At 42.1% G+C, this 26483-nt stretch overlaps 1 protein-coding gene across 3 annotated transcripts in view; it reads left to right on the top strand.

Moving 5' to 3' along the window:
* The window catches only part of LOC115210968 (aprataxin and PNK-like factor), a 121603-nt gene that overhangs the window by 75361 nt on the left and 19759 nt on the right, over positions 1-26483 (top strand). Inside the window, exons 5-10 of one of the 3 annotated variants that reach the window (XM_029779792.2) lie at positions 2267-2340; positions 3691-3862; positions 8298-8486; positions 11061-11230; positions 15322-15641; positions 18605-18772. In XM_029779792.2, coding sequence (XP_029635652.1) covers positions 2267-2340; positions 3691-3862; positions 8298-8486; positions 11061-11230; positions 15322-15641; positions 18605-18772 — 1093 coding nt within the window. The remainder of the gene's footprint in view (positions 1-2266; positions 2341-3690; positions 3863-8297; positions 8487-11060; positions 11231-15321; positions 15642-18604; positions 18773-26483) is intronic. The other 2 variants (XM_029779794.2, XM_029779793.2) reach the window with 2 other exon arrangements.

Below are 26483 nucleotides of genomic sequence, written 5' to 3'. Positions count from 1 at the left end.
CTAAGTTACGGGGACGTAAACACCAACATCGGTTGTCAAGCGATATTGGGGGGACAAACACAGACACACAACACACACACACACACACACACACATATATATATATATATGCCGGTGGCATACAAGAAAACCATCCAAACGTGGCCGTAGCCAGTACCGCATCGACTGGCCTCCGTGCTGTGAGCACGTAACAAACACCATCCGATCGTGGCCGTTTGCCAGCCTCATCTGGCACCTGTGTCGGTGGCACATAAAAACACCATCCGAGCGTGGCCGTCTGCCAGCCTCGTCTGGCACTGTGTCGGTGGCACATAAAATAACCCACTACACTCCCGGAGTGGTTGGCGTTAGGAAGGGCATCCAACTGTAGAAACACTGCCAGATCTGACTGGCCTGGTGCAGCCTTCAGGCTCCTCAGACCCCATTTGAACTGTCCAACCCATGCTAGCATGGAAAGCGGACGTTAAATGATGATGATGATGATGATGATATATATATATATATATATATATATATATATATAAAAACGACGAGCTTCTTTCAGTTTCCGTCTACCAAATCCACTCACAAGTCTTCGGTCGGCCCGAGGCTATAGTAGAAGACACTTGCCCAAGGTGCCATGCAGTGGAACTGAACCCGGAACCATGTGGTTGGTAAGCAAGCTTCTTACCACACAGCCACTCTTGAATCAGTACATTGTATGGAATTCGTACCTACCCCTTTTATGCATATCAGTCACTTTCCAGATAGTTATAAAGTCCTGTCATTTTGCTATGTAAAACTTACATTTTTGTTAGGTTTATTTTGAGGTTCATCAATTCTAAGTTTTGCTTCCACAATTAGAATTTCTTCTCTAAATTTTCAACAGATTCAGCTCAGTTGTTGGTGTACAATGGTTCAAGCAGACAATTGGTCTTGAATTTTCTGTTATAGTCTGGAGAACTATAATAAACAAGAGTGGGGCTAAGAATCAAGTCTTGGTAGACACTTACTTGCCACTAAGTTCCTTGCTGAACTCATATCCAGTTCTCACTTTGCATCTCTATACATGGTTTGCACAGTTCTCACAAACCATTCATATGTACCTCAGTTTTTTAAAGATCACCAGACAACAGATTATGGTAGCCTGTTAAAGGCCTTCTCCAGATCAACAAATGCTAGTCATAGTAGCTAAGAACTTCTCTTGTACTTGTCTCACTTTGAAGAGTGCATCAATGATACTCTTTTCCTGACAAAAATCTGAACTGCATCTATATCCAAGATGTTCTTCCTAATCAGTTTTGTAATAACTCTTTCCATTACTTCTCAAGCCTGTCTCTTAACATTTGTGACTCTATCTACAGCATTATTCCACCACCATGACATGATGTTAGAATATCTAGATTATTCTGTTGCTTAGCGGTCGTAATCTATAGATAAATTAGCAAAAATAATCATAAAGAGGAGCATATTCTGTTGTGTCTGGGGAGAGTCATTCTTTTTTAGCGCCTTATGATTTAACACACTCACCGGTAAAAATTTCCACTTATTTTATTTTTCTAAGATTTTCATTGCATCTTGCAACCTTGTCAATAGTTTTGAAAGTCAAAACTATGCTTCTACAAGAAGCAAAAATATGCTTCAACACACAAACTCACATAAAGAATCTTGCAAACTAAATCCAAAAACGATATAAAGAGTAGCTTTTTCATAAACAAATGTTTAGCAATTCAATTCAACTGAAACATCTTAGCTTCATCTCCAAATGTTTTCTGTTCTTGGTAAAAGACATCTCAAAAATAGCAAGCTATTGGTTTATTTTACAGCCTGCTATTTCATAGTGTCACCACACTTTTGAATATTTGCTCATCCATTCTCTCTCTTTCACTTAAATATAAATTTGATTTCTGTTGCTTAGCATTAGTAATTTGTAATTAAACATTTAACCTTGATCTAAAATGATTTTGAGATTATAACCTCTAGGGAGAACAAATAAGTCTAAATATATATACATTCTTTTATACAGTGTTTTAAATTCAAATGCTCTGTGGTGTGTTGCATAAAATTTCTCATATACACATTTGTGTAGCTTTCTATCAGCTTGTCATACCAATCTCTAAATTCAGAAATACTTGATATCAGACAAGCAGCACTTGCAAAGCATTTTATAATTTATTCATCTTCAACACCATTGTCATATTTATTTCTACTAGCTTTTCACCAGATTTATCTTGTATCAGATTGGTTTGTTGTTGTTAAAGTCAATTTTTTTTTGCTTCTTTTGTAGCTACAGAAGCTTCCAAAGAGACATCACCTGAAGCTGCAGCAACTAAAGACAACAGTAATACAGCAGTAAAACAGGTGTGTATTATTTTTCCTGTCTACCTTGTAGTTTAATTTTTTGTTTTGTTTATACTCATTCTTTATCTTTCTCTCTGAATGAACTTTTTTTTTCTTTTTTTCATCACCCTAAGATGTGTTTCACCCATGACCCATCAAAGACAGCTTGGCTTTAGAGCAGGGGTTGGAGAACTTTTTTAACCCAAAGTATTGGGTCATCCCTTAAATAATGCAGTTTTTTGTTATACTTCTTTTATTCTTCAAAATTAAGATAAGCAAAGTTCTTTTTTAATCTAAAAATATACTCTCCTTTGTTTTCTACAATGCTCTTCCATCTATCTGATAGACAATGCCCTTCTATTTATCTAGTAGACAATGTTCTTCCATCTATCTAGTAGACTTGCAAGGCTCCTCTTCCAAAATTCACTTGTCTGTGATGAAGAATATTCCTCCAATACTGTTCTGACCTCATCTACAGAATTCATGTTTTTTCTGTCCAAATGATTTTGAAGACTGCAGAATAAATGATAATCAGATGGGGCAATGTCTGGCAAATATGGTGGGTGGGGCTTCGTTTCCCATTTAAACTGCTCCAGCCTTTGGAATGTCATCCTTACTGTATGTGGCTGAGCATTACCCTGATGGAGGAACACCTTTCATCTTGAAACCAAAGATGGTCATTTTTCTTCTAGTGCTGACTTAAGCCACTCAAGCTACTTGCAGTAGATCTTTTTGTTATCATTTGGCTTGGGTTTAAAACTTCAAAGTGGACTAAACTTTTCATATCCCACCAAACAGATGACAATACCTTACATGGGTGAAGACCTTCTTTAGCCTGAGTCTGCCAGGGTTTCTCCTTTTTCTACCCGCTGTCTTTGGTGCTTGACATTTTTATAGAGAACCCATTTCTCATCAAAAAAGGTTCATTCGTAAGACGTGACAGCAAAGAAAAGCACACATTCACTGTCTGTGCGTGATTAGACTTGGAAAGTTTGTGAGGAACCCATTAACCCAATTTACTGACTTTTCTGATGACATGCAGGTGTTGATGAATGGTCAACCGACCAAATCCGAGCTTCTCTGCTAGTTCCTCAACAGTTACAACGGAATTTTGTTCCACCAGAGTTTGTAGGATGTCCTTGTCGAGCTCTACAGATCTTCCAAGATGAAGCTCATCTTTTAGGCTGTAGTTTCTGGCTCGGAATTTCTGGAACCACCATTGACACTGACTTACACTTATTGTCCAACCTCCATATACTTCATTAAGAAGTATATGGAGAATGCCAAGAATGGTTGTCCTATAAATGGAGGCATTTCACAAGAGAAATCCAACTGTAACCATAACATCATACCATTTTGTGTGTGTTTCAGGAAGAAAAAGCCAGCCCCACATCCAAAGAAGACACCAAGAAAGAATTATCTGATGCTCCCAACTCCAAAAAACGAAAACTTTCTGAAGCAGCAGATAACACAAGTGAGACAACTACCACAGAAACACCTGAACAGAAAGAAAAACCACAAAAGGCAAACACACGAAGTGGAGGTTTGTAATCTTTTATTGTCTTTAATCACTGAAACTTCTCCTTACTATCATTATTATGAAGGATTTCTTATCCTAGCACGAACAGTGTTGAAGTGAAATATTAGTGCAATTTCTTATTAACTATACTCCTACACTACAAAAATTTACAGTGCAGTGGTATGGTAAGAAGTTTGCTTTCCAACCTCTTGGCTCCAGGTTCAGTCCCACTGCGTGTCAACTTGGGTAAATGTCTTCTACTGTAGCTCTAGGCTGGTGAAAGCATTGTGAGTGGATTTGTTAGACATGTGTAAAAGATTCAAGCGAAGTCGTTGCCAGTACTGCCTGACTGGCCCCGTGCCAGTGGCACGTAAAAGCACCCACTACACTCTCTGAGTGGTTGGCGTTAGGAAGGGCATCCAGCTGTGGAAACTCTGCCAGATCAAGATTGAAGCCTGGTGCAGCCATCTGGTTTGCCAGCCCTCAGTCATACGTTCAACCCATGCTAGCATGGAAAGCAGACGTTAAACGATGATGATGTTGATGATGATGAAAATAAAAGAAGCTTGTTGTGTGTGTGTTTGTGTGTTTGTGTCTCCTTGTCTTGACATCACATGATGGTTGTAAAATGATTGTCACTGTCATACAAACTGTGTTATTCATTTCCAGTGTTCTGTGAGAACATGTCATGCTTGGAAACAGGTGATGGTTGATGACAGGAAGGGCATCTGGCCCGAGAAAATTAGCGTTGGTAAACTTCAGTTCAGCCCATGCAAGCATGGAAAAGTACACATTAAAATGATGATGTTTCTAAATATGAAACCTGTTTCCTGAGCTATATCCACAGTAAAGACACTCTCAGTGACACTTTCTGCATATGGCGCAGTGGTTAAGAGTGCAGGCTACTAACCCCAAGATTCCAAGTTCGATTCCAGGCAGTGACCTGAATAATAATAATAATAATAATAATAATAACAACAGTAACATCAAAAAATACCTTAGGAATGAGAACCCAGATTCGAAATTTCCCCAAGACACCTGATGAAGGCTGGAGGGTATATCAGTCGAAATGTTGTGTTAACAACAAACAAGATGAGGACAAATATCTGTCAAATGTAAATAATGTAAATTATTGTTGTGAAGAGATGTATCAAAAAAGACAAAAACAAAAAAAAAAGAGAGAGAAAGAAAAGAAACTGGCACTGCAATGGTTACAATAATGAGAGTTCCAATTGGTTTGATCAACGGAACAGCCCGCTTGTGAAATGAATTTGCAAGTGGCTGAGCACTCTGCAGACACACATACCCTTAACATAGTTCTCGGGGAGATTCAGCATGACACAAGTGTGACAAGGCTGGCCCTTTGAAATACAGGTACAACTCATTTTTGCCAGCTGAGTGAACTGGAGCAACATGAAATAAAGTCAACCATAACCAGTAAGCCACATGTGATTTAGTGGTTGGGGTATTCGGCTCACAGTTGTAAGGGCATGAATTTGATTTCTGAGGCAAGTGAAATCGAAATTGAAATCAAATTCGATGACTGGCATCCATGATAGTGAAATGCTAAGAGTACCGTACGAGCGTGATCGTTGCCAGAGCGACAAGCTGGCCTCCATGCCGATGGCACGTAAAAAATAACATTCGAGCGTGATCGTTACTTGTGTCGCCTTACTGGCACTTGTGCTGGTGCCATGTGAAAAAAACATTCGAGCGAAGTCGTTACCAGTGCCACTGGACTGGCTCCTGAGCAGGTGGTACATAAAAAGCACCATTTGAGTGTGGCCGTTGCCAGTACCACCTGACTGGCCCTCATGCCGGTGGCACGTAAAAGCACCCACTACACTCTCGGAGTGGTTGGCATTAGGAAGGGCATCCAGCTGTAGAAACTCTGCCAGGTCAGATTGGAGCTTGGTGCAGCCATCTGGTTCGCCAGACCTCAGTCAAATCGCCCAACCCATGCTAACATGGAAAGCGGACGTTAAACGATGATGATGATGATGATGATGATGTGGCATGTTGTGTCCTTGAGCAAGACACTTTATTTCATGTCACTCCAGTCCACTCAGCTGGTAAAAAAGTGCGACAGAATGTGTCACACTGAATCTCCCTGGGAACTACATTAAAGGTATGTGCGTCTGTGGAGTACTCAACCACTTGCTCGTTAATTTCACAAGCAGGTTGTTACATTGATTGGACCAACTGGAATTATCTGCATGCATCAAGGGGGTTGTATGATTGATGAGTGTTTTGGTTGTTGACTAGAATTGCTGGTTCAAAACCTTCAGTTTGGTTTGGAGAAGCCAATGTGAAACCCCATTTCAGTGTATCTTTTGAAACACTACACGAAGAGGAAGTTTTTAGTGTTGTCCTAGTAGCTCAGTGAGTTTTGAACACTGACTCTGTAATTCACATGAGATGTGACTTGACTGGCTTCCGTGCCAATGGCATGTAAAAAGTACCAACCAATTGTGGCCATTGCCAGCCTCCTCTGGCACCTAAAAAGCACCATCCATATGTGGCCAATGCCAGCGCCGCCTTGACTGGCTTCCGTGTCGGTGACATGTAAAAACCACCAACCGATTGTGGCCGTTGCTAGCCTCCCCTGGCATCTGTGCTGGTGGCATGTAAAAAGCACCATCTGTACATGGTCGATGCCAGCACCACCTTGACTGGCTTCTGTGCCGGTGGCATGTAAAAAGCACCAACCGATCATGGCCGTTGCCAGTCTCCCCTGGCACGTAAAAAGCACCCACTACACTCACGGAGTGGTTGGCATTAGGAAGGGCATCCAGCTATAAAAACACTGCCAGATCAGACTGGAGCCTGGTGCAGCGTCCTGGCTTCCCAGACCCTGGTCGAACCGTCCAACCCATGCTAGCATGGATAACGTACGTTAAACGTCGATGATGATGATGATGTCGATTCCAAAAGGAGGAAACTAAAGCAGTGACATGTGACTTCCTGTTTATCTCATAATAGCTTTGATAACACTTCATGAAATTTATATAAAATAGAAATAAGTTGAGCTGACTGATATAGCAGGATGTTTTTTGACAAGCCATAAGTGTAAACATTTTACATGCCAGCACTGGAACTGTGTATTATTTATTACTAAAATCACTTACTTGGCTCTTGCTGGCTGACCCCATCTAGCTATAAGTACAAGGAGGTGCTGAAAAGTTCCTGGTTTTAAGGGTATTGCAAAAGGTTTGGTTGGAGGTCCAACCTTCTGAGTTCTTTTACGGGGCTTAGAAAAGCTGAAGGGCCACTGCAATCAGTGAATGAATCTGAGAGGGGTAATATGTTGAATAAAATCATAATTAACTGATCTGCCTATATTTTCTTTAAGTCAGGAACTTTTCAGCATTCCCTTGTACTTTTGTACAATTCCTCATTGTAAGCATTGGAAATAATGTGTAATAAGTATTTTCTCCTCCTGGCGCTTGAGCCCTGTGCCAGAGTGGTTAACTGGCTTCTGTGCTGGTGGTACGTAAAAGGCACCATTCGAGTGTGATCGTTACCAGCATCGCTTTACTGGCACCTGTGCTGGTGACATGTGTAAAAAAATTCAAGCGAGGTCATTGCCAGTACTGCCTGACTGGCCCCCGTGCCAGTGGCACGTAAAAGCACCCACTACACTCTCGGAGTGGTTGGCGTTAGGAAGGGCATCCAGCAGTAGAAACTCTGCCAGATCAAGATTGGAGCCTGGTGCAGCCATCTGGTTCGCCAGCCCTCAGTCAAATCTTCCAACCCATGCTAGCATGGAAAACGGATGTTAAACGACGATGATGATGATGACTCCAATGTATTAATCTCTCAATACATGTTTCCTTCAACATGCCTCACCTCAGACAAGCAACAGGTGGGATAACAAAAACAAAAACTGTCATATTACACTGATGGGTAACCTTTTTATTGAGAAACTAATGAACGCATTCTACTGCCAATTATGTTTCAACAGGTCTAACATCTCTGTTACTGTCCAACAGAATGTCATTCTTAATGTATAAATTCTCCTTTGTTGTTTGAATTCTATTACCTATGTATGCTGTGTAAACCATCCACTTTTAGAAATACTATATTTAAAAGAAAAAAAAAATTGCAAGGCCCATTGTTTGCTTAAGGCTCTGGACTTGATCAGGAATCCTAACGTAACTGTGTTGTGACTTCGAGCAAGGTACATAACTCTGTTTTCTCCAGTTAACCCGTTTGAACATGTAATAGGTTTCATAGTTGAGTAGTTAACAGTAGGAGAGATGTCCAGCTGTTAGAAAAATCCCCTCCCCTTCAAAAAAAAAAAAAGACGTTCCAACAAAATCCATCACACTCATTCTGACATTATGGCTGTAATATCTTTGAACGTAGATCTGTTTAGTCAGGGTTTTACTCAAAGTAAAACATTATAAGCAATAACAAATTTAAATATGTGTATCTATTTGTTTTTGTTCTGACTCAGGACGTGGTCGACCTCCAAAGAAAAACAAGCCAAAATATGTAGAGTCTGATGAGGATATAGATGAGGTGAAAACGCCAAAGAGACGGAGGCGTGCGGCGAAAGCAGAGGTAGAAGAAGCTGGGAGTAGTGAATCATCTCCACCTGCTCGACGGCCATCAAGAGCAGCTGCAGCAAAGAGAAACAGTTATGGTAAATCTAGTTTGCTTTTCAAGAACTGAAAACACCAAATATTATAAAAGTATCTGAACAGTCTTTATTGTTGTTTGAGCATAGTGTGTGTGTATGTGCAGACCCTCATCTATGTGAGATGAGCAAACAATGGGAGCCTCTATGCTGTCATTCAGCCTGCTGGAAACGGCAGCTGAATGTCTCTTAAACCACACATTTACGATCCTGATTAAGACTATATTAACACTATGTAGTCTTACACACTGGTAAAAAAAAACTAAGATGGTCAAAATTTGATTGCTTTTGATCATTGATTTGCTCAATCAGGGTTGATTTGTGGTTTAACAATAATGACCAGAAAAGAAAGTAAGATAGTTGACAGGCTATATAATTGGTAAATTGGTTCCCTTTGTATCTATTTGTATATAGTAGTTATATATAGAAGCATATGTTTTGTCTACAGGACTACCAGGAATCTTCATTATGTTAGTGTGTGTGTGTGTGTGTAGCTGTGCTGTTTAGTGGTTTGAAGCCTGTCACCATCTCTGTAGTACGTTAATAGTTGAAATACTTGAGTCTCAATACTCGAGTCTAGCTAAGGTATGTTCTGTGCGTATTTCAGTTCACCATAGTAAACAGAAACATTTGTGTTTCAGATCCTCTTAAGGCGCCAAAATAACTTGAGTTAATCAGGTTCCTCATCAAAGTAATGAAAGATATATGAAGTGTATAAAATAACAGATTTGGCGGTTGTTGTATTCAGGTAGTTGTTGTGTAGTGGCCTCTATCCCACAATCCCTGCTCAAGGTAGTCAGTCAGACATGGCATATTTTTATGTAGCTAAGCTTTAAACTATATATTTTCATGTGAAGCAGTATATTTTGTAGAATGCAGTGTAGCAGTCTGGACATGTTTCCTTCACATTGTAGTCTATTTTTGTCTGTCTGGTGGTGAGCACAGTGGTAGCAGGAACCAACATGGTCAGAGCACAGTCTCTTGTACTTGTTTCTGGTGGTATCTTTCCCTTTCATGGTGAAAGGTGGTGATCTGGCAGAAACGTTAGCACGCCGGGCGAAATACATAGCTGTATTTCGTCTGCTGTTACGTTCTGAGTTCAAATTCCGCCAAGGTCAACTTTGCCTTTCATCCTTTCGGGGTCGATAAATTAAGTACCAGTTACGCACTGCAGTCGATGTAATCGACTTAATCCGTTTGTTTGTCCTTGTTTGTCCCCTCTGTGTTTAGCCCCTTGTGGGTAGTTAAGAAATAGGTATCTTTCCCTTTCATGGTGATTCACAAGAGTTAGGCAATTTATATTGCAGCTGTTTTTATGTTTATGTGTTGTTTGTGTTTCTCAAGATAGGGTGAGAAAAATAGGGTTTTAGGATGACGTAGGGTATTGGGGCAGGGTTCCAGTAGCTTTTGTTCCTGCTAGAAATTCATCATCATCATCATTTAACGTCCGTTTTCCGCGCTAGCACGGGTTGGACGTTTCGACCGGGGTCTGGGAAGCCAGGGGCTGCTCCAGGCTCCAGTCTGATCTGGCAGAGTTTCTACGGCTGGATGCCCTTCCTCATGCCAACCACTCCGTGAGTGTAGTGGGTGCTTTTTACGTGCCACCCGCACAGGTGCCAGGGGGGGGTCCGGCATCGGCCACGATCGGTAGGAGCTTTTAACGTACCAGCGGCACGGAAGCCAGCCGAGGCGGCGCTGGCAACGTTCGGATGGTGCTTTTTATGTGCCACCAGCACAGAAGCCAGTCGGAGCGGTGCTGGCATCGTCCACGTTCGGATGGTGCTTTTTATGTGCCAAAATGGTAAATTGATGATGAAATTAAAGTCTTAGATCGTATGTATTAAAATAGTATTGATTCCATATATTTGAAGCCATAAAAGATGCATGGGGATCAGAAATGCACTCTGATTTCAGCAGTGTATATTCAAGAAAAAAATTTGTATGCATTAAAGCTTATGGGAGGTCCAAGTTCACATATAGGTCCCAGGGTGATATTTAGAGACTCTTTTTGGAAAAAATGCATCTTATTTGCCATCAAATACAGTAATTAGCTATAAAAAAAAAACCTGTAACTTGTTGGCCAAGACTTCTGACTTCAACTCTATCTATGGAAGACTTGTCTTACAAACAATAACTCTGAGCATCTTTTCAAACTCCACCCATCTAACACCCGTGGACATATTTACAAAGTAAGAAAACAGCAGAGCTCCCATGACTTCAGGAAACATTTTTTCATGCTGAGAGTTGCTGAAGCATGGAACAAACTGCCGGCATCAGTTGTTAGTTGTCGGAGCACTGCATCCTTCAAAACTTCCATGCTTCCTGAGATTCGCCAACACTGCACTTGATTTTCTCCCCTCCATACACACACAAGCATGTATCTGACTCATACACTGTTCGCTTTCCAGACATTTCTACATTACTGCATGTACTTTATATGCACTTTCTGACAAGTTGTGGTGCACCTGAGCACTGTATACAATAATTTCATTATTTATTTATCTTCACCCAAAATAGCAACAACAGTCCTACACTATTATTGCATTACCATTGCCTTTTACAATTTATTTTTTATTTCAGTTGATGACTTCGTTATTGGAGATGAATACAGTGATGATGATCTAAGATATCGGCGCAGGACATATAAGGAAGATGATGATGATGATGAAAACGATGAAGACTTTATTGCTTGGGATGATGATGATTCAGGCAGTGACTGGGAAAAGAAGAGAGGCACAAGTCGAGGACGAGTAAGTGTCTCCACATGGAAATTTGTTGGTTTATTTTATTCATTCATTTTCATATTTCTATCTTCCCCATGGTGTAAGTTGGATAAACTAAGCAATACTTGTTCTTAATGCCAGTGACTCTGTTAGGGTTAGAGTTAGGATTAGGGTTATTAGATTATGTGTCTAGTCCAGTATAAAATTTGTAGCTGGCCAGGGTTTTGGGGAGTGGTGTAGTCTATCATGCTTGAGTTCACAAGGATAATGCTTGAACCAACAGTTCATGTATATATATATGGTCTGATCAATAATTATCTGGACTGTTGCCATAGAAACGAAGCTAAAGCACACAGGGTAAAGCCACTTGGCACAGATTGACCTGAAACTCTGCTGTGCATACGCACTAAGTTTTAACGTTCTAGCTTATTTCAGCTGTTTACAGCAGTGCTTGGAAGGAACGTGTGTAGCGTGTGATTGTCGCATTGAACATGACAGAAAAAGTTGAGCAGAAAATCTGCATTAAATCTTGCCGAAAGTTTGGCGATACCTGCTCAGAGACCTACGCAAAATTTTCAAAATGTTGTCATCGTTCTTGACACAATCAAGGAGATCTTGTGCAACTAAAACCCGAGTGTCTTTTTGGTCAGCTGAAGACAGTTTTGGCACAAACTTGGCAGACATGCATCTCATACCCAAATCTCCAATGATAATGGATTGAATTGAACCGTAACTAATTGCACATCTTCTGATAACTCGCAGATGCTGATTCGACAATTTCCCCCTCACAGCTGCATGCATATCTGCAATATTTTTCTCAGTTCTGCTGGTTGTGTGTCTCCCAGAATGTACGACAGTATGGACATTTTTTTTTTGGACATCTTGGAAACACCAGAACTACTCGTACACTTGTGTGCGGCTCATACACTCCTCTCCATACACTTTCTGCAACATTGTGTAGGCCTCTGAGCAGGTATCACCATGACAACTTTCTCTGTTATGGTCAATGCAACAATCTCATGCTACACATGATCATTTCAAACACTGCTGTAAACAGCAGAAGTGAGCTAGAACGTTAAAATTTAGTGCGCATGCACAGCAGAATTCAAGGTCAATCTGTGCCAAACGGCTTCACTCCATGTGGTTTAGCTTCATTACTATGGTAACAATCTCGATACTTATTGATCAGACCTTGTATATTTATATATATACTAGCAGTATCGCCCGGCGTTGCTCGGGTTTGTAAGGGAAATAACTATATAAGCATTTTTAGAGAGTTATAGCCAAAAAATAACAAAAAGATGCATTAAAAATGGGGAAAAAAATGATGGTAAATTTTTTTCAAAATTGTAGACTCATTGTAGACGCGCGCTAATACCCAGAAGGGCTCGATATGAATCACGACTATAAGATACCCGGTTTTGGTTAAACTGCACCGCAAAATGTGGGAGTAGTTAGGAATCTAAATCGTAGGAGACAGACACACAACTTGACTTTTATATATAAAGATACACACACACACACATATATACAAACCAAAACTCTAATACTGTAAATACTTAACCCGCTAGCATTCAGATTGTTCTGTCAAATGTAATGCTTATTTATTCATATTGTTTTGAATTAATCAGATATTACCATGTAGATTTCAATGATGTGATTGTTGATTTTTAGAATGACATTGTAGGGTAGGTGCGAGAGTCTAGATCTGGCCAGTTTGAACATAAAATATCAATGGAAACAGTAGTTGTGATACCTGTGTCGGTGGGACATAAAAAGCACCATCCGAACGTGGCCGTTGCCAGCGCCGCCTCGACTGGCTTCTGTGCCGGTGGCACATAAAAAGCACCATCCGAACGTGGCCGTTGCCAGCTCCACCTCGACTGGCTTCTATGCCGGTGGCACATAAAAAGCACCATCCGAACGTGGCCGATGCCAGCGCCGCCTTGGCTGGCTTCCGTGCCGGTGGCACGTTAAAAGCACCAACCAATCGTGGCCGATGCCAGACCCCCCCCTGGCACCTGTGCAGGTGGCACGTAAAAAGCACCCACTACACTCGCGGAGTGGTTGGCGTTAGGAAGGGCATCCAGCTGTAGAAACACTGCCAGATCAGACTGGAGCCTGGTGCAGCCCTGGCTTCCCAGACTCCAGTCAAACCGTCCAACCCGTGCTAGCGCGGAAAACGGACGTTAAACGATGATGATGATGATGATAGAACATTTAGGCTGAATATAGCTGGTTTAAATGCTGAAAGGTTAAACATATACTCAGGCATTAACACATATATTTATACACATTTACATTCACAGTGATGCATTTACTTGAATCTAAGTGTGAAGACAGTAATGGTCAGTTTGTCAGAGTGCTCAAGGAGTTTGACCTTTTAGTATTCAGACCACTCGGTCAAATGTAATGCTTCTTTATTCACATTCATCATCATCATCATCATCATCATTTAACGTCCGTTCTCCATGCTAGCATGGGTTGGACGGTTTGACCGGGGATCTGGGAAGCCAGAAGGCTGCACCAGGCTCCGGTCTTATCTGGCAATGTTTCTACAGCTGGATGCCCTTCTTAACGCCAACCACTCCGTGAGTGTAGTGGGTGCTTTTTACGTGCCACCCGCACTGGTGCCAGGCGAGGCTGGCATCGGCCACGGTCGGATTGGTGCATTTTACATGCCACCTGCACGGAAGCCAGTCGAGGCGGCACTGGCTTCGGCCACGATTCGGATGGTGCTTTTTACGTGCCACCGACACGGAAGCCAGTCGAAGCGGCGCTTGAATTAATCATGCATTATCTCATAGATTCGAGGGTTCAGTGACTTGATTGTTTATTTTTTTGAATGGCATTGTAGGACAGGTGGGAGAGGCTGGACCTGGCCAGTTTAAACGCTAAAGGGTTAAAATCATTTACTCAGAATATTGGATTGGAACTTACATACAGTCAGTTCTGGGTTTCTAATCTCTCATCTTGATGAGTTTAGGTTTCCAGCTTAACCCTTTAGTATTTAAACCGGCCATATCCGGCCAAAATAGTTAATCTGTTTTATGTTCAAACTGACCAGATCCAGGCTCTCACACCTACCCTACAATGTTATTCTACATTAAGTGATTACACCATCAAGATCTTGAAGATATGAGATAATGCATGATTAATTCAAATCAATAGGAATCAATAAGCATTATGTCTGATAGAATAATCTGAACACTGGTGGTTTGTGGAACTGGATGATAAGCATTGAGTTGTTGTTTAATTCTGATCAAGCAGACCACCATAGCTTCACTTGATCAGAGCTATTTCACCCATTACCATCTTGTATGTTCAAGCACAATATATACCAGACTATGTTATATGTTTTGTATTTTTTTTTGGTATGGGAGGGACTTTGTGAAAAGGTACAGGCGAGCTGGCAGAAACGTTAGCACGCCGGGCGAAATGCGTAGCCGTATTTCGTCTGTCGTTACATTCTGAGTTCAAATTCCGCCGAGGTCGACTTTGCCTTTCATCCTTTCGGGGTCGATAAATTAAGTACCAGTTTCGCACTGGGGTCGATGTAATCGACTTAATCCGTTTGTCTGTCTTTGTTTGTCCCCTCTATGTTTAGCCCCTTGTGGGTAGTAAAGAAATATATGTGGTTAAGAAGTTAGCTTTCCAACCAGATAGTTTGGGGTTCAATCCTACTGCATGACCCCCACTGAGCTGAGCAAAACCTTGTGAGTGGATTTTGTTGATAGAAAATGTAATGTGTGTGTGTGTGCGTGTGTGTTTCTGTCTCTTTGTTTTGATATGACATGAAAGTTGTAAATGAGTACCACTGTTACACAGTGTCAGTCATTTCCAGCTTTCTGTGGAAAGTATGTCTGGCCTTGCTTGGAAACTGACAAGAAAATTTACATCTACAAATTCTGTCTGACCCATGCGAGCATGGAAAAGTTTATGTTAAGATGAGTGTGATTCAGGGAGATGTCTGCTGCTATTTTTAGCAGGCTAAGCAACCACTTAGAGTCTCCCTCTTTGGTTTGATAAGCATCTAATAATCCAGAAGTTTGTTGATTCTTCCCCCGTTCCTTTCTGTTTCTATTAAGAAAATAATTCTATTGTCCTTGATTTTGTAGGGTAAAGGTCGGGGCAGTCCAAAGAAATTGTCGCTGAAACCAAGAGGCCCTGGAAAGAGTGTAGGACGAAAACGACGAAGGCGAAGGAACTGTGACGAAGATTCTGACGAAGAGCTGGACTCATACATTCCTAGACCGAGTCGAAGAAGGGCTGCGGCTCGAGCACAAAAAGAGGAGGAGGAAGGAGAAGAAGAGGAGGAAGAGGAAGAAGGAGAAGAGGAAGAGGTGGAGGAGGAAGAAGAGGAAGAGGATTCAAGCAAGAAAGCTGGACCCGAGAAAAAAGAAAGAGTTCCATGTCAATATGGAGACAAGTGTTTCAGGTATGTAGGGGCTGTCTCTGGTTTTGTCTCTTCTGTTGTAAAATGGTATTTTAATTGGTAGTGAACGTGTTGTAGAAATGGTGGTGGTGGGGTAGGTGATTGGGAAACATGGTGATGGTGGTAGTACGAGGGAGCATATTCTGATGATGATGATGATGATGATGGGGGAAACGTTATTCTTTTTACTCTTTTACTCTTTTACTTGTTTCAGTCATTTGACTGCGGCCATGCTGGAGCACCGCCTTTAGTCGAGCAAATCGATCCCGGGACTTATTCTTTGTAAGCCCAGTACTTATTCTATCGGTCTCTTTTGCCGAACCGCTAAGTGACGGGTACGTAAACACACCAGCATTGGTTGTCAAGCAATGCTAGGGGGACAAACACACACACACACATATATACATATATGTACATATATACGACGGGCTTCTTTCAGTTTCCGCCTACCAAATCCACTCACAAGGCATTGGTCGGCCCGGGGCTATAGCAGAAGACACTTGCCCAAGATGCCACGCAGTGGGACTGAACCCGGAACCATGTGGTTGGTTGGTGGTATTGTTGCGTAGTATTTGGTTGTTTGCACTGCATTTAACAGTGCTATTTACATACATACATGTATGCCTACATGCATGCATGCATACATACATGATGGATTCTCCTGTTGGAGACGATGTATGAATGTTCAGCTTATGCCAAATGACTTGCACAAATGATTTGTTTAGGGCGGCGAGCTGGCAGAAATGGTTGCATGCTGGGCGAAATGCTTAGCTGTATTTTGTCTGCCGTTACGTTCTGAGTTCAAATTCTGCCACGGTCGACTTTGCCTTTCATCCTTTCGATGTAGATAAATTAAGTACCAGTTACGCACTGGGGTCGATGTAATCGACTTAACCCCTTTGTCTGTCCTTGTTTGTCCCCTCTATGTTTAGCCCCTTGTGGGCAATAAAGAAATAAGAAACGTTAGCACGCCGGGCAAAATGCTTAGCGGTATTTCGTCTGCTTTTTCATTCTGAGTTCAAATTCCACCGAAGTCGACTTTGCCTTTCATCCTTCTAGGGTAGATAAATTAAGTACCAGTTACACACTGGGGTCGATATAATCAACAATATCTCTTGGCCTGTCCTTGTTTGTCCCCTCTGTGTGTGGCCCCTTGTGGGTAGTAAAGAAATAACAAATGATTTGTTTCTAGTAATCAAATCTATCTGTTGTACATTAGTTCACTCTCTCCATCAAATCGATGTTTTCTGAACAGAAGCATGATGTACCATGCATCAGTTGTTGAAGTGATTGCAGAGCAACACGAGATGAAGTGTTTTACTCAAAAACACAATTCTCCACCCAGTCTAGGAATTGAAATCGCGATCATGAGTGCAACCCTCTAACTACAGGGCCATGTGCCCTCACATACATACATGCATGCATAGGTGCAGGAGTGCCTGTGTGGTAAGTAGCTTGCTTACCAACCACGTGGTTCTGAGTTCAGTCCCACTGCATGGCACCATGGGCAAGTGTCTTCTACTATAGCCCCGGGCCGACCACAGCCTTGTGAGTAAATTTGGTAGATGGAAACTGAAAGAAGCCTGTTGTATCATTATCATCATCATCATCATTTAACGTCCGTTTTCCATGCTGGCATGGGTTGGACAATTTGACTGGAGTCTGGGAAGCCAGGAGGCTGCACCATAATCCAATCTGATCTGGTAGTGTTTCTACAGCTAGATGCCCTTCCTAACGTCAACCATTCTGAGTGTAGTGGGTGCTTTTACGTGCCACCGGCACGAGGGCCAGTCAGGTGGTACTGGCATCGACCAAGCTTGAATGGTGCTTTTCATGTGCCACCAGCATGGGAACCAGTCGGGTGGCACGGGCAATGACCACACTCAAATGGTGCTCGGCTGGCACTGGCATCGACCACACTCGAACGGTGCTTTTTATGTGCCACTGGCATCTCAAAATAAATACAGTAACGAAAAGTTTAAAAACACAAAGGCATAAAACATACATATGTGCAAGCATGGATGGATGATTGCCTCCTCTGATTAGGATTCAGCTTGATTGTTCTTATTTACTTTCACCCTTACATGTGTATGGTTATGACCTTTCACGCTATGCATCCATTAGCATAGGACTTTATAAGCTACAAAACAGATCAAAAAATGAAACAATGGTGCGGCATTTGTGTATCATTGGATTTAAGTGACAAAAGCTTGTACAACACTTTTGCCACTCTCTCAGTCACCATAGCAGCGTCCAGTGGCCGGCATTGCAAGATGACTGGTGCTGTTGTGACTGCAAGTTTTATGTCAAAGTATCTTCCTCCTAGAAGGACTGCCTTCCCTACAGCTTTGTCAAAAATAATGGGAGCATTCTCTATCCCTGAGAAATCCATTTAACCCATACATAGGTCCTTTGTATGCACTACCATTCTGGGTCAAATTGGACCTGGGAGTAATAGCAATTAAGAGATAACTCCATGCTCCCCACAACTCCAGAACTCCCAAACTGTTTGCGTTTATGTATTTATTTATTTATTTATTTGTGTGTATGTATCTGTTTCTTTTTCTATGAAGTAACTGGATCTTATCTTAATCTCAGTAATTTTCCCTAATTCACTGCTCTCTCTCTCTCTCTCTCTCTCTCTCTCTCTCTATTTCAATACACCTTTTAGTCTCTTTCTCTACTTCTCTTGTTTCTCTCTCACTTTTTTTTTTATCTCTCATTCTCTGTTTTGTTTCTTTATTTTCTCTCCTACTTCACTTATTCTATTTCTAGTTTTCTCTATTTCCTCTCTCTCTCTCTCTGTTTCTCTCTCTCTCTCTATCTCTCTCTCTTTCTATCTATATCTATCTATCTATCTATCCATCTATCTCTCACTCACTTTGCCTCCTAAACACACTTGTCCATAATTATAACAACTTACCCCAACTTAAACAAACAAACTCTTTATCTGTTCTGACTTTCAGGAAGAATGCCTCCCATCTAAAGGAGTTCTCACATCCTTGTGATGAAGATGTGAAAGGGACAGAGAAAGATGTTTCTCAAACTGGAGGTGAGGAACAGGAGAGGAAAGAGAGGAAAAATGCCAACAAACAAGAAAAGCCTGAGTGTCAGTATGGAGTTGCATGTTACAGGTTTGAATGCTGTTTTTGTATTACAAAAACTGTTTGGCATTTGGCATGTTTGATGGATGTTTGACAAACAGTATGTCATGAACACTTTTCATTATTGTTTTATTAATTCACATTCACAAATCTCTTCTCATTTAATTGCTCTTGTTGTTGCTACTGCTATTGTTGCTGCTGCTGAAACTCTATCGAGGCTGTTTGTGTGAGGTGATCGAGACCTGTGCAGGATCTTGAGCAGCGCGCGCGTGTGTGTGTGTGTGTGTGTGTGTGTGTGTGTGTGCGTGCGTGTGTGCACGCATACAAGTTTGTTGTATGTATGTAGGTAGATGTTTCTCTCTGTGTGTCTGTGTCCGGTGAATTGACAGAATCATTTGAGAGTTACAGAAAATATTACTATGCAGAAATATGTTGTGTGTGAGAAGACCCAGCAAGCCAAATGAGACCATAACCTCGTGGCCTATGCCAGCGGTGTAACCAGCCCACTTATGCATACCTTTTCCTTCTTTGGACACTAAAACTCTGCTTGCAAAGACTTGTTGAGGCAAGTGAAATCAAAATCAAAATCAAATTCGATGACTGGCATCCGTGCTAGCAGGGTGCAAAGAGCACCATACGAGTGTGATCGTTGACAGAGCAGCTAACTGGTTTCTGTGCCAGTGGCACATAAAAGGCACCATTCGAGTGTGATCGTTACCAGTGTCACCTTACTGGCACTTGAGCCCCTTGCTAGTAGGTTGTTAAGAGCACCATCTGAATGTGATCGTTGCCAGAGTGGCTAACTGGCCTCCATGCTGGTGGCACGTAAAAGGTACCATTTCAGCATGATTGTTACCAGCATCGCCTTACTGGCATGTGTGAAAGATCTGAGCGAGGTCGTTGACACTACCGCCTGACTGGCACATAAAAGCACCCACTACGCTCTCGGAGTGGTTGACATTAGGAAGGTGCATCCAACTGTAGAAACTCTGCCAGATCAAGATTGAAGCCTGGTGCAGCCATCTGGTTCACCAGCCCTCAGTCAAAATCGTCCAACCCATGCTAGTATGGAAAGCGGACGTTAAACAATGATGATGATGAGTATGAGGGTTGCTTTTAAAGTTCATAGGCCAAGATACTCTCATGAAATGTGACCAAATGAGGTTTATTTTTTAACATAGTTCCCTTTGCGGTCCACACACTTCTTTCATCGGTGTTGCAGTGCTTGGATCCCATTGGTGAAGAATCTTCCATCCTGTTGGTCAAAAAAGTCATCAACACCAGATATGACATCATAATCACTGTGATACTGGTTCCCAGTCAAGTGTGTTTTTTTTTTAATGTTGGGGGACAGATGATAGTTAAATAGGGCCAAATCTAGAGAATAGGGAGCCATTGAAACCAAGGACTTGTGTGCTGGAACATTGTCCTAATGAAACAAGACCACTTTAGTCAGCTTTCTTGAGTGTTTGGTCTTGATAGTCTTTTGCAATAATTCTATTGCATGGATTGTCTTTTTGTTTCTGGCTCAACGTGATGAAGCCAACACTCATCTTGGCTTAGGAAACATTCTAGGAAACCAGCTGGATCTGCTTTAATGTTAGATTTTTCCCATGATGTGATCAGCCTGGGGCACTTTTGATCAGGTGTCAGAAAACATGGCACCACCGAGCAGAAACCTTTGTTATGCCAAGTTCATTGTGCTGAAATGTTCACAACTCTCTCACAGGATTGGCTATTTGATTTATTGTCAGTTGCCTGTCATCCCTCACCATGTGCTGAACACAATCAATGTTTTCCTCGGTGGTGGCAGTTTCAGGAAGTCCAAGAAATTCAGCTGCCCACTATTGCACTGTTGATAAAGCTGGAGTGTCATCCCCTAATGTGGCAACCATGCTGTAGGCACATGGCCTAGTGGTTAGAGCAGCGGACTTGCGGTCGAGGGATCGCAGGTTCGAATCTCTGACTGGGCGATGTGTGTGTTTATGAGCAAAACACCTAAGCTCCACGCGGCTCTGGCAGAAGGTAATGGCGAACTTCGGCTGACTCTTTCGCCACAACTTTCTCTCACTCTTTCCTCCTGCATCTTGCAGCTCACCTGCGACGGACCAGCGTCCTGTCCAGGTGGGGAACCTATACGCCAAGGAAACCAGGAAACCGGCCCTTATGAGCCAGGCATGGCTCGAGAAGGAGGCAACCATGTCAGCATGAATGTCATTGGGGTCTAAACTCTTTTTCTGCAGGTACTTAATAGCACCACAATGCCAAATAGTTGCTACTGGTTACTTTTGAAGCCTTATTTTAGAAAGAAACAATGCAGTTATTGGTTTCAGATTTTAACACTAGGCCAGCAATTTCGGGGTTTGGGGTAAGTCGATTACATAGACCCCAGTGTTCAACTGGTACTCATTTTATCGACCCTGAAAAGATAGAAGGAATAGTTGACCTTGATGGAATTTGAAATTGGAACTTAAAGACAGATAGAATGCTGCTAAGCACTTTGTCTGGCATGCTAACAATTCATATTTCTTTATTGCTCACAAGGGGCTAAACATAGAGGGGACAAACAAGGACAGACAAAGAGGTTAAGTCGATTACATCGACCCCAGTGTGTAATTGGTACTTAATTTATCGACCCCAAAAGGATGAAAGGCAAAGTCGACCTCGGTGGAATTTGAACTCAGAACATAACGGCAGACGAAATACTGCTATGCATTTCCCCTGGTGTGCTAATGTTTCTTATTTCTTTATTGCCTACAAGGGGCTAAACATAGAGGGGACAAGCAAGGACAGACAAAGGGGTTAAGTCGATTACATCAACCCCAGTGCTTAACTGGTACTTAATGTATCAACCCCGAAAGGTTGAAAGGCAAAGTCGACCTCAGCAGAATTTGAACTCAGAACATAACAGCAGACAAAATACTGCTAAGCATTTCGCCCGGTGTGCTAACGATTCTTCCAGCTTGCCGCCTTTAACAATTCCGTTAGCTTACCGTCTTAAATAATGCAGTTAATAATAAGAAGAGTTGAAATTAATGCATGCAAGATTTCACAACTCTAGCTTCGATCCTTCATAGTCAGCATCCATGAACTTTTTCAGCCCACCCTTGTATTTATTTCTGGTTCTGTATGTTCTGAGTTCAAATCACAAAGAGGCTGGGTCTTTAGTGAAACACTACACAGAAGCAATGGCCCAGTGGTTAGGGCAGCGGACTTGCAGTCGTAGAATCGCGGTTTCGATTCCCAGACTGGGCGTTGTGAGTGTTTATTGAGCGAAAACACCTAAAGCTCCATGAGGCTCTGGCAGGGGGTGGTGGCGACCCCTGTTGTACTCTTTCACCACAGCTTTCTCTCAGAAACCTGAGCTGAGAAAATGAAGTTCCAGTTAGGTGTTGGGACATAACCCATCTCTTCCACTAGCTGGTATGGTATATCTCAAATCTTCCAATAGGTCATGCAGGGCTTGAGAAGGTATTTGTGTCTGCCCAATGTTAGTAAAGGAGTGGGTGCATGTTGCTACCATGTCATACTTGATTGCGAGTGATGTATATTTTTATATTTATAAGGAATGTGTAAATGACTCTGTGTGTGTGTGTGTGTGTGTGTGTGTGTGTGTGTGTGTGTGAAGGCAAATGACGAAAAGTTTTCACAAAAGTTGTTTAACACTTACAAACAAGGGAAAGGGTCTTGATGTTTCAGACACTAGTCCTTTATCAGAAGAAAGATGGAGAAGAAAAATAGAGGAGTAGAAGGAATCTAAAAATATGAATGGGGGTAAATTATATATATATATCATCATCATCATGATCATTTATATGTACACACACACACACATAAAAATATATATATACATACATACATACTTACACACACACTTGTATAGGCGTGGCTATATGGTAAGAAGCTTATTTCCCAACCACATGGTTCCAGGTTCAGTCGTGCTGTGTGGCACCTTAGGCAAGTGTCTTCTATTATAACCTCGGGTCAACCAAAGCCTTGTGAGTGGATTTGGTAGACGGAACCTGAAAGAAGCCCATCATGTGTGTGTGTGTGTGTGTGTGTGTCTTTGTATGTGTTTGTCCCCATTACTACTTGACAACTGGTGTTGGTGTGTTTATGTCCCTGTAACTTAACATTCTGGCAAAAAAAAAAACTGATGGAAGAAGTCCTGGGGTTGATCCATTTGACTAAAAACTCTTCAAGGTGGTGCCCCAGCATGGCCTTAGTCTAATACCTGAAACAAGTAAAAAATAAGATACATGTATATCTGTCTGTCTGTCTGTCTGTCTATTTATCTATCTATCTATCTCTCCCTACTTCCCTCCCTCCTTACCTACATGGATGTTTGGTTTAGAAATTTGCTTCCTGGCCACATGGTTTTGAATTCATTCCCATTGCATGGCACTTTGGGTGTCTTCTACAATAGCCCCAAGCTGACCCAAGCCTTGTGAGTACATTTGATAGATGAAAACTAAAAGAAGCCCATTTTATATATAGATATATATATATATGTGTGTGTGTGTTTGTATCTCCATGTCTTGATATCACAGGACTCTTGGAAGCATGGAAAAGTAAATGTTAAAATGAAAACAAACAATACTTACATACAGTCAGAGGCTGGGTCTTTAGTGAAACACTACACAGAAGCAATGGCCCAGTGGTTAGGGCAGCGGACTCGCAGTCGTAGGATCGCGGTTTCGATTCCCAGACTGGGCGTTGTGAGTGTTTATTGAGCGAAAACACCTAAAGCTCCATGAGGCTCTGGCAGGGGGTGGTGGCGACCCCTGTTGTACTCTTTCACCACAGCTTTCTCTCACTATTTCTTCCTATTTCTGTTGTACCTATATTTCAAAGGGGTCAGCCTTGTTACGCTCTGTGTCGTGCTGAATCTCTCCGAGAACTACATTAAGGGTGCAGGTGTCTGTGGAGTACTCAGCCACTTGCATGTTAATTTCACATGCAGGCTGTTCTGTTGATTGGATCAACTGGAACCCTCATCGTCGCAACCGACAGAGTGCCATGACAGAGAAGCTATATGAAAGCCCATCGTGCATGTGTGTGTATGTTTGTCTTGGTGTGTCTTTGCAGTAACACAGCTAGGGCAGCAGTGGCAGTATTTATGATTCCTAGAAGCAAACCAACCAACACTGGTTTACTATGTAAAAATGTGAAACAATGTAACTTACTTGAAAACAAGCAAAGGTTGGCACCAGGATGGGCATCCAGCTGTAGAATATTGCATTAAGATACAGTTTCCGATACCATTCGGCATAGGTAAACAGACATAAAAATAACAATATATCATCATCATCATCAACAATTAACTTTCACTTTTCCATGTTTCCATGGGCCAGATGAAATTTGTAGAAGAAGATTGTCTACATGTGGACTCTCTTTCTGTTGCCATCCTCACCTGTTTCCAAGCATGATAATATTTCATTTAGTCTTTTGATCTCAAACTGCTCATGGCTGGCCATGTTTTTTATGGAATATTGCAAAGGAATGAACTGTTTGTATACTGATACGGTTTGTTTATAATTAGCATGTGATGACAAGACAAGGAGACACAAACACACACTCACATATACATATATATGCAATATATATATATATATATATATATAATATATATATATATATAGTGCCACCGACACGGGTATCACAACTGCTATTTCCAACATCGAAATAAATATCAAATGGAAATAGTAGTTGTGATACCTGTGCCGATGGCACGTAAAAAGCACCATCCGAACATGGCCGATGCCAGCGCCATCTTGACTGGCTTCCGTGCCAGTGGCATGTAAAAAGCACCAACCGATCGTGGCCGCTGCCAGCCTCTCCTGGCACCTGTGCCGGTGGCATGTAAAAAGCACCCACTACACTCATGGAGTGGTTGGCGTTAGGAAGGGCATCCAGCTGTAGAAACACTGCCAGATCAGACTAGAGCCTGGCGCAGCCTCCTGGCTTCCCAGACCCCGGTCAAACCGTCCTACCCGTGCTAGCATGGAAAATAGATGTTAAACGATGATGATGATATATATATATCTATATAGGCACAGGGGTCGCTATGTGGTAAGTATCTTACTTACCAATCACATGGTTCCAGGTTCAGTCCACTGCCTGGCACCTTGAGCAAGTGTCTTCTACTATAGCCTCAGGCCGACCAAAGCCTTGTGAGTGGATTTGGTAGACGGAAACTGAAAGAAGCCCGTCATGTGTGTGTGTTTGTGTTTCTCCCCATAACATCGCTTGACAACCGATGTTGGTGTATTTACATCCCTGTTACTTAGCAGTTTGGCAAAAGAGAATGATAGAATAAGTACTAGGCTTACAAAAAATAAGTCCTGGGGTCGATTTGCTCGACTAAAGGTGGTGCTCCAGCATGGTCGCAGTCAAATGAGTGAAACAAATAAAAGAATATATATATGAGGTTGTTGCCAGTACCGCCTGACTGGCCCTGTGCTGGTGGCACGTAAAAAGCACCCACTACACTCTCAGAGTGGTTGGCGTTAGGAAGGACATCCAGCAGTAGAAACACTGTCAGATCAGATTGAAGCCTGGTGCAGCCATCTGGTTCACCAGTCCTCAGTCAAAGCGTCCAACCCATGCTAGCATGGAAAGCAGACGTTAAACAATGATGATATATATATATATATATATAAAATCATACAAGATAGTGGAAAAGTGAATAATAGAAACAGTGATGCAAGGACTAATAAGAATATTGGCTGAAAGTATTGAGGGCAGCTGTGTGGCTGCTGGTAAGACAAATAGCTAGTGGTGAATGTAGAGATGGTCACTTGTAATAGAGAATGATGGGTGATGGTTTGTTCTATCATTCTGTACAATAGGCGGCGAGCTGGCAGAAACGTTAGCACGCCAGGCGAAATGTGTAGCCGTATTTCGTCTGCCGTTACGTTCCGAGTTCAAATTCCGCCGAGGTCGACTTTGCCTTTCATCCTTTCGGGGTCGATAAATTAAGTACCAGTTACGCACTGGGGTTGATATAATCAACTTAATCCGTTTGTCTGTCCTTGTTTGTCCTCTCTGTGTTTAGCCCCTTGTGGGTAGTAAAGAAATAGGTTTGTTGTACAGAAGGTTGGTGGTTACTGTTGAGAGAGATAGATAGAGCAAGTGATGGATAATTAATTATAAAGAAGGGTTTGGAGATGGTAAGGAAGTGTTGAATGTCAGTAATGTGTAACCCGAGGGAGAGGGATTGGTGGCTGGCAGTACAGGAGGATGCTGGTGGGATGTGTTGGATGCTAACAGTTCTGATGCCATGTCTGCTAATGAATCTGATGCAAACTCTTGTTATGTGGAAGCACTCCATCGGTTACGACGATGAGGGTTCCGGTTGATCCGATCAACGGAACAGCCTGCTCGTGAAATTAACGTGTAAGTGGCTGAGCACTCCACAGACACATGTACCCTTATTGTAGTTCTCGGGGATATTCAGCGTGACACAGTGTGACAAGGCTGGCCCTTTGAAGTACAGGTACAACAGAAACAGGAAGTAAGAGTGAGAGAAAGTTGTGGTGAAAGAGTACAGCAGGGATCACCACCATCCCCTGCCGGAGCCTTGTGGAGCTTTAGGTGTTTTCGCTCAATAAACACTCACAACGCCCGGTCTGGGAATCGAAAATGCGATCCTATGACCGTGAGTCCGCTGCCCTAACCACTGGGCCATTGCGCCTCCACAAACTCTTGTTATATAACCATTGTGTAACCATAGCAAAGC

This window comes from Octopus sinensis, linkage group LG4, assembly GCF_006345805.1.
Source record: "Octopus sinensis linkage group LG4, ASM634580v1, whole genome shotgun sequence".
Classification (NCBI taxonomy): Eukaryota; Metazoa; Mollusca; class Cephalopoda; order Octopoda; family Octopodidae; genus Octopus; species Octopus sinensis.
Note: the sequence above shows the minus strand (reverse complement) of the source record. Positions and strands in the feature narration are given on the sequence as shown.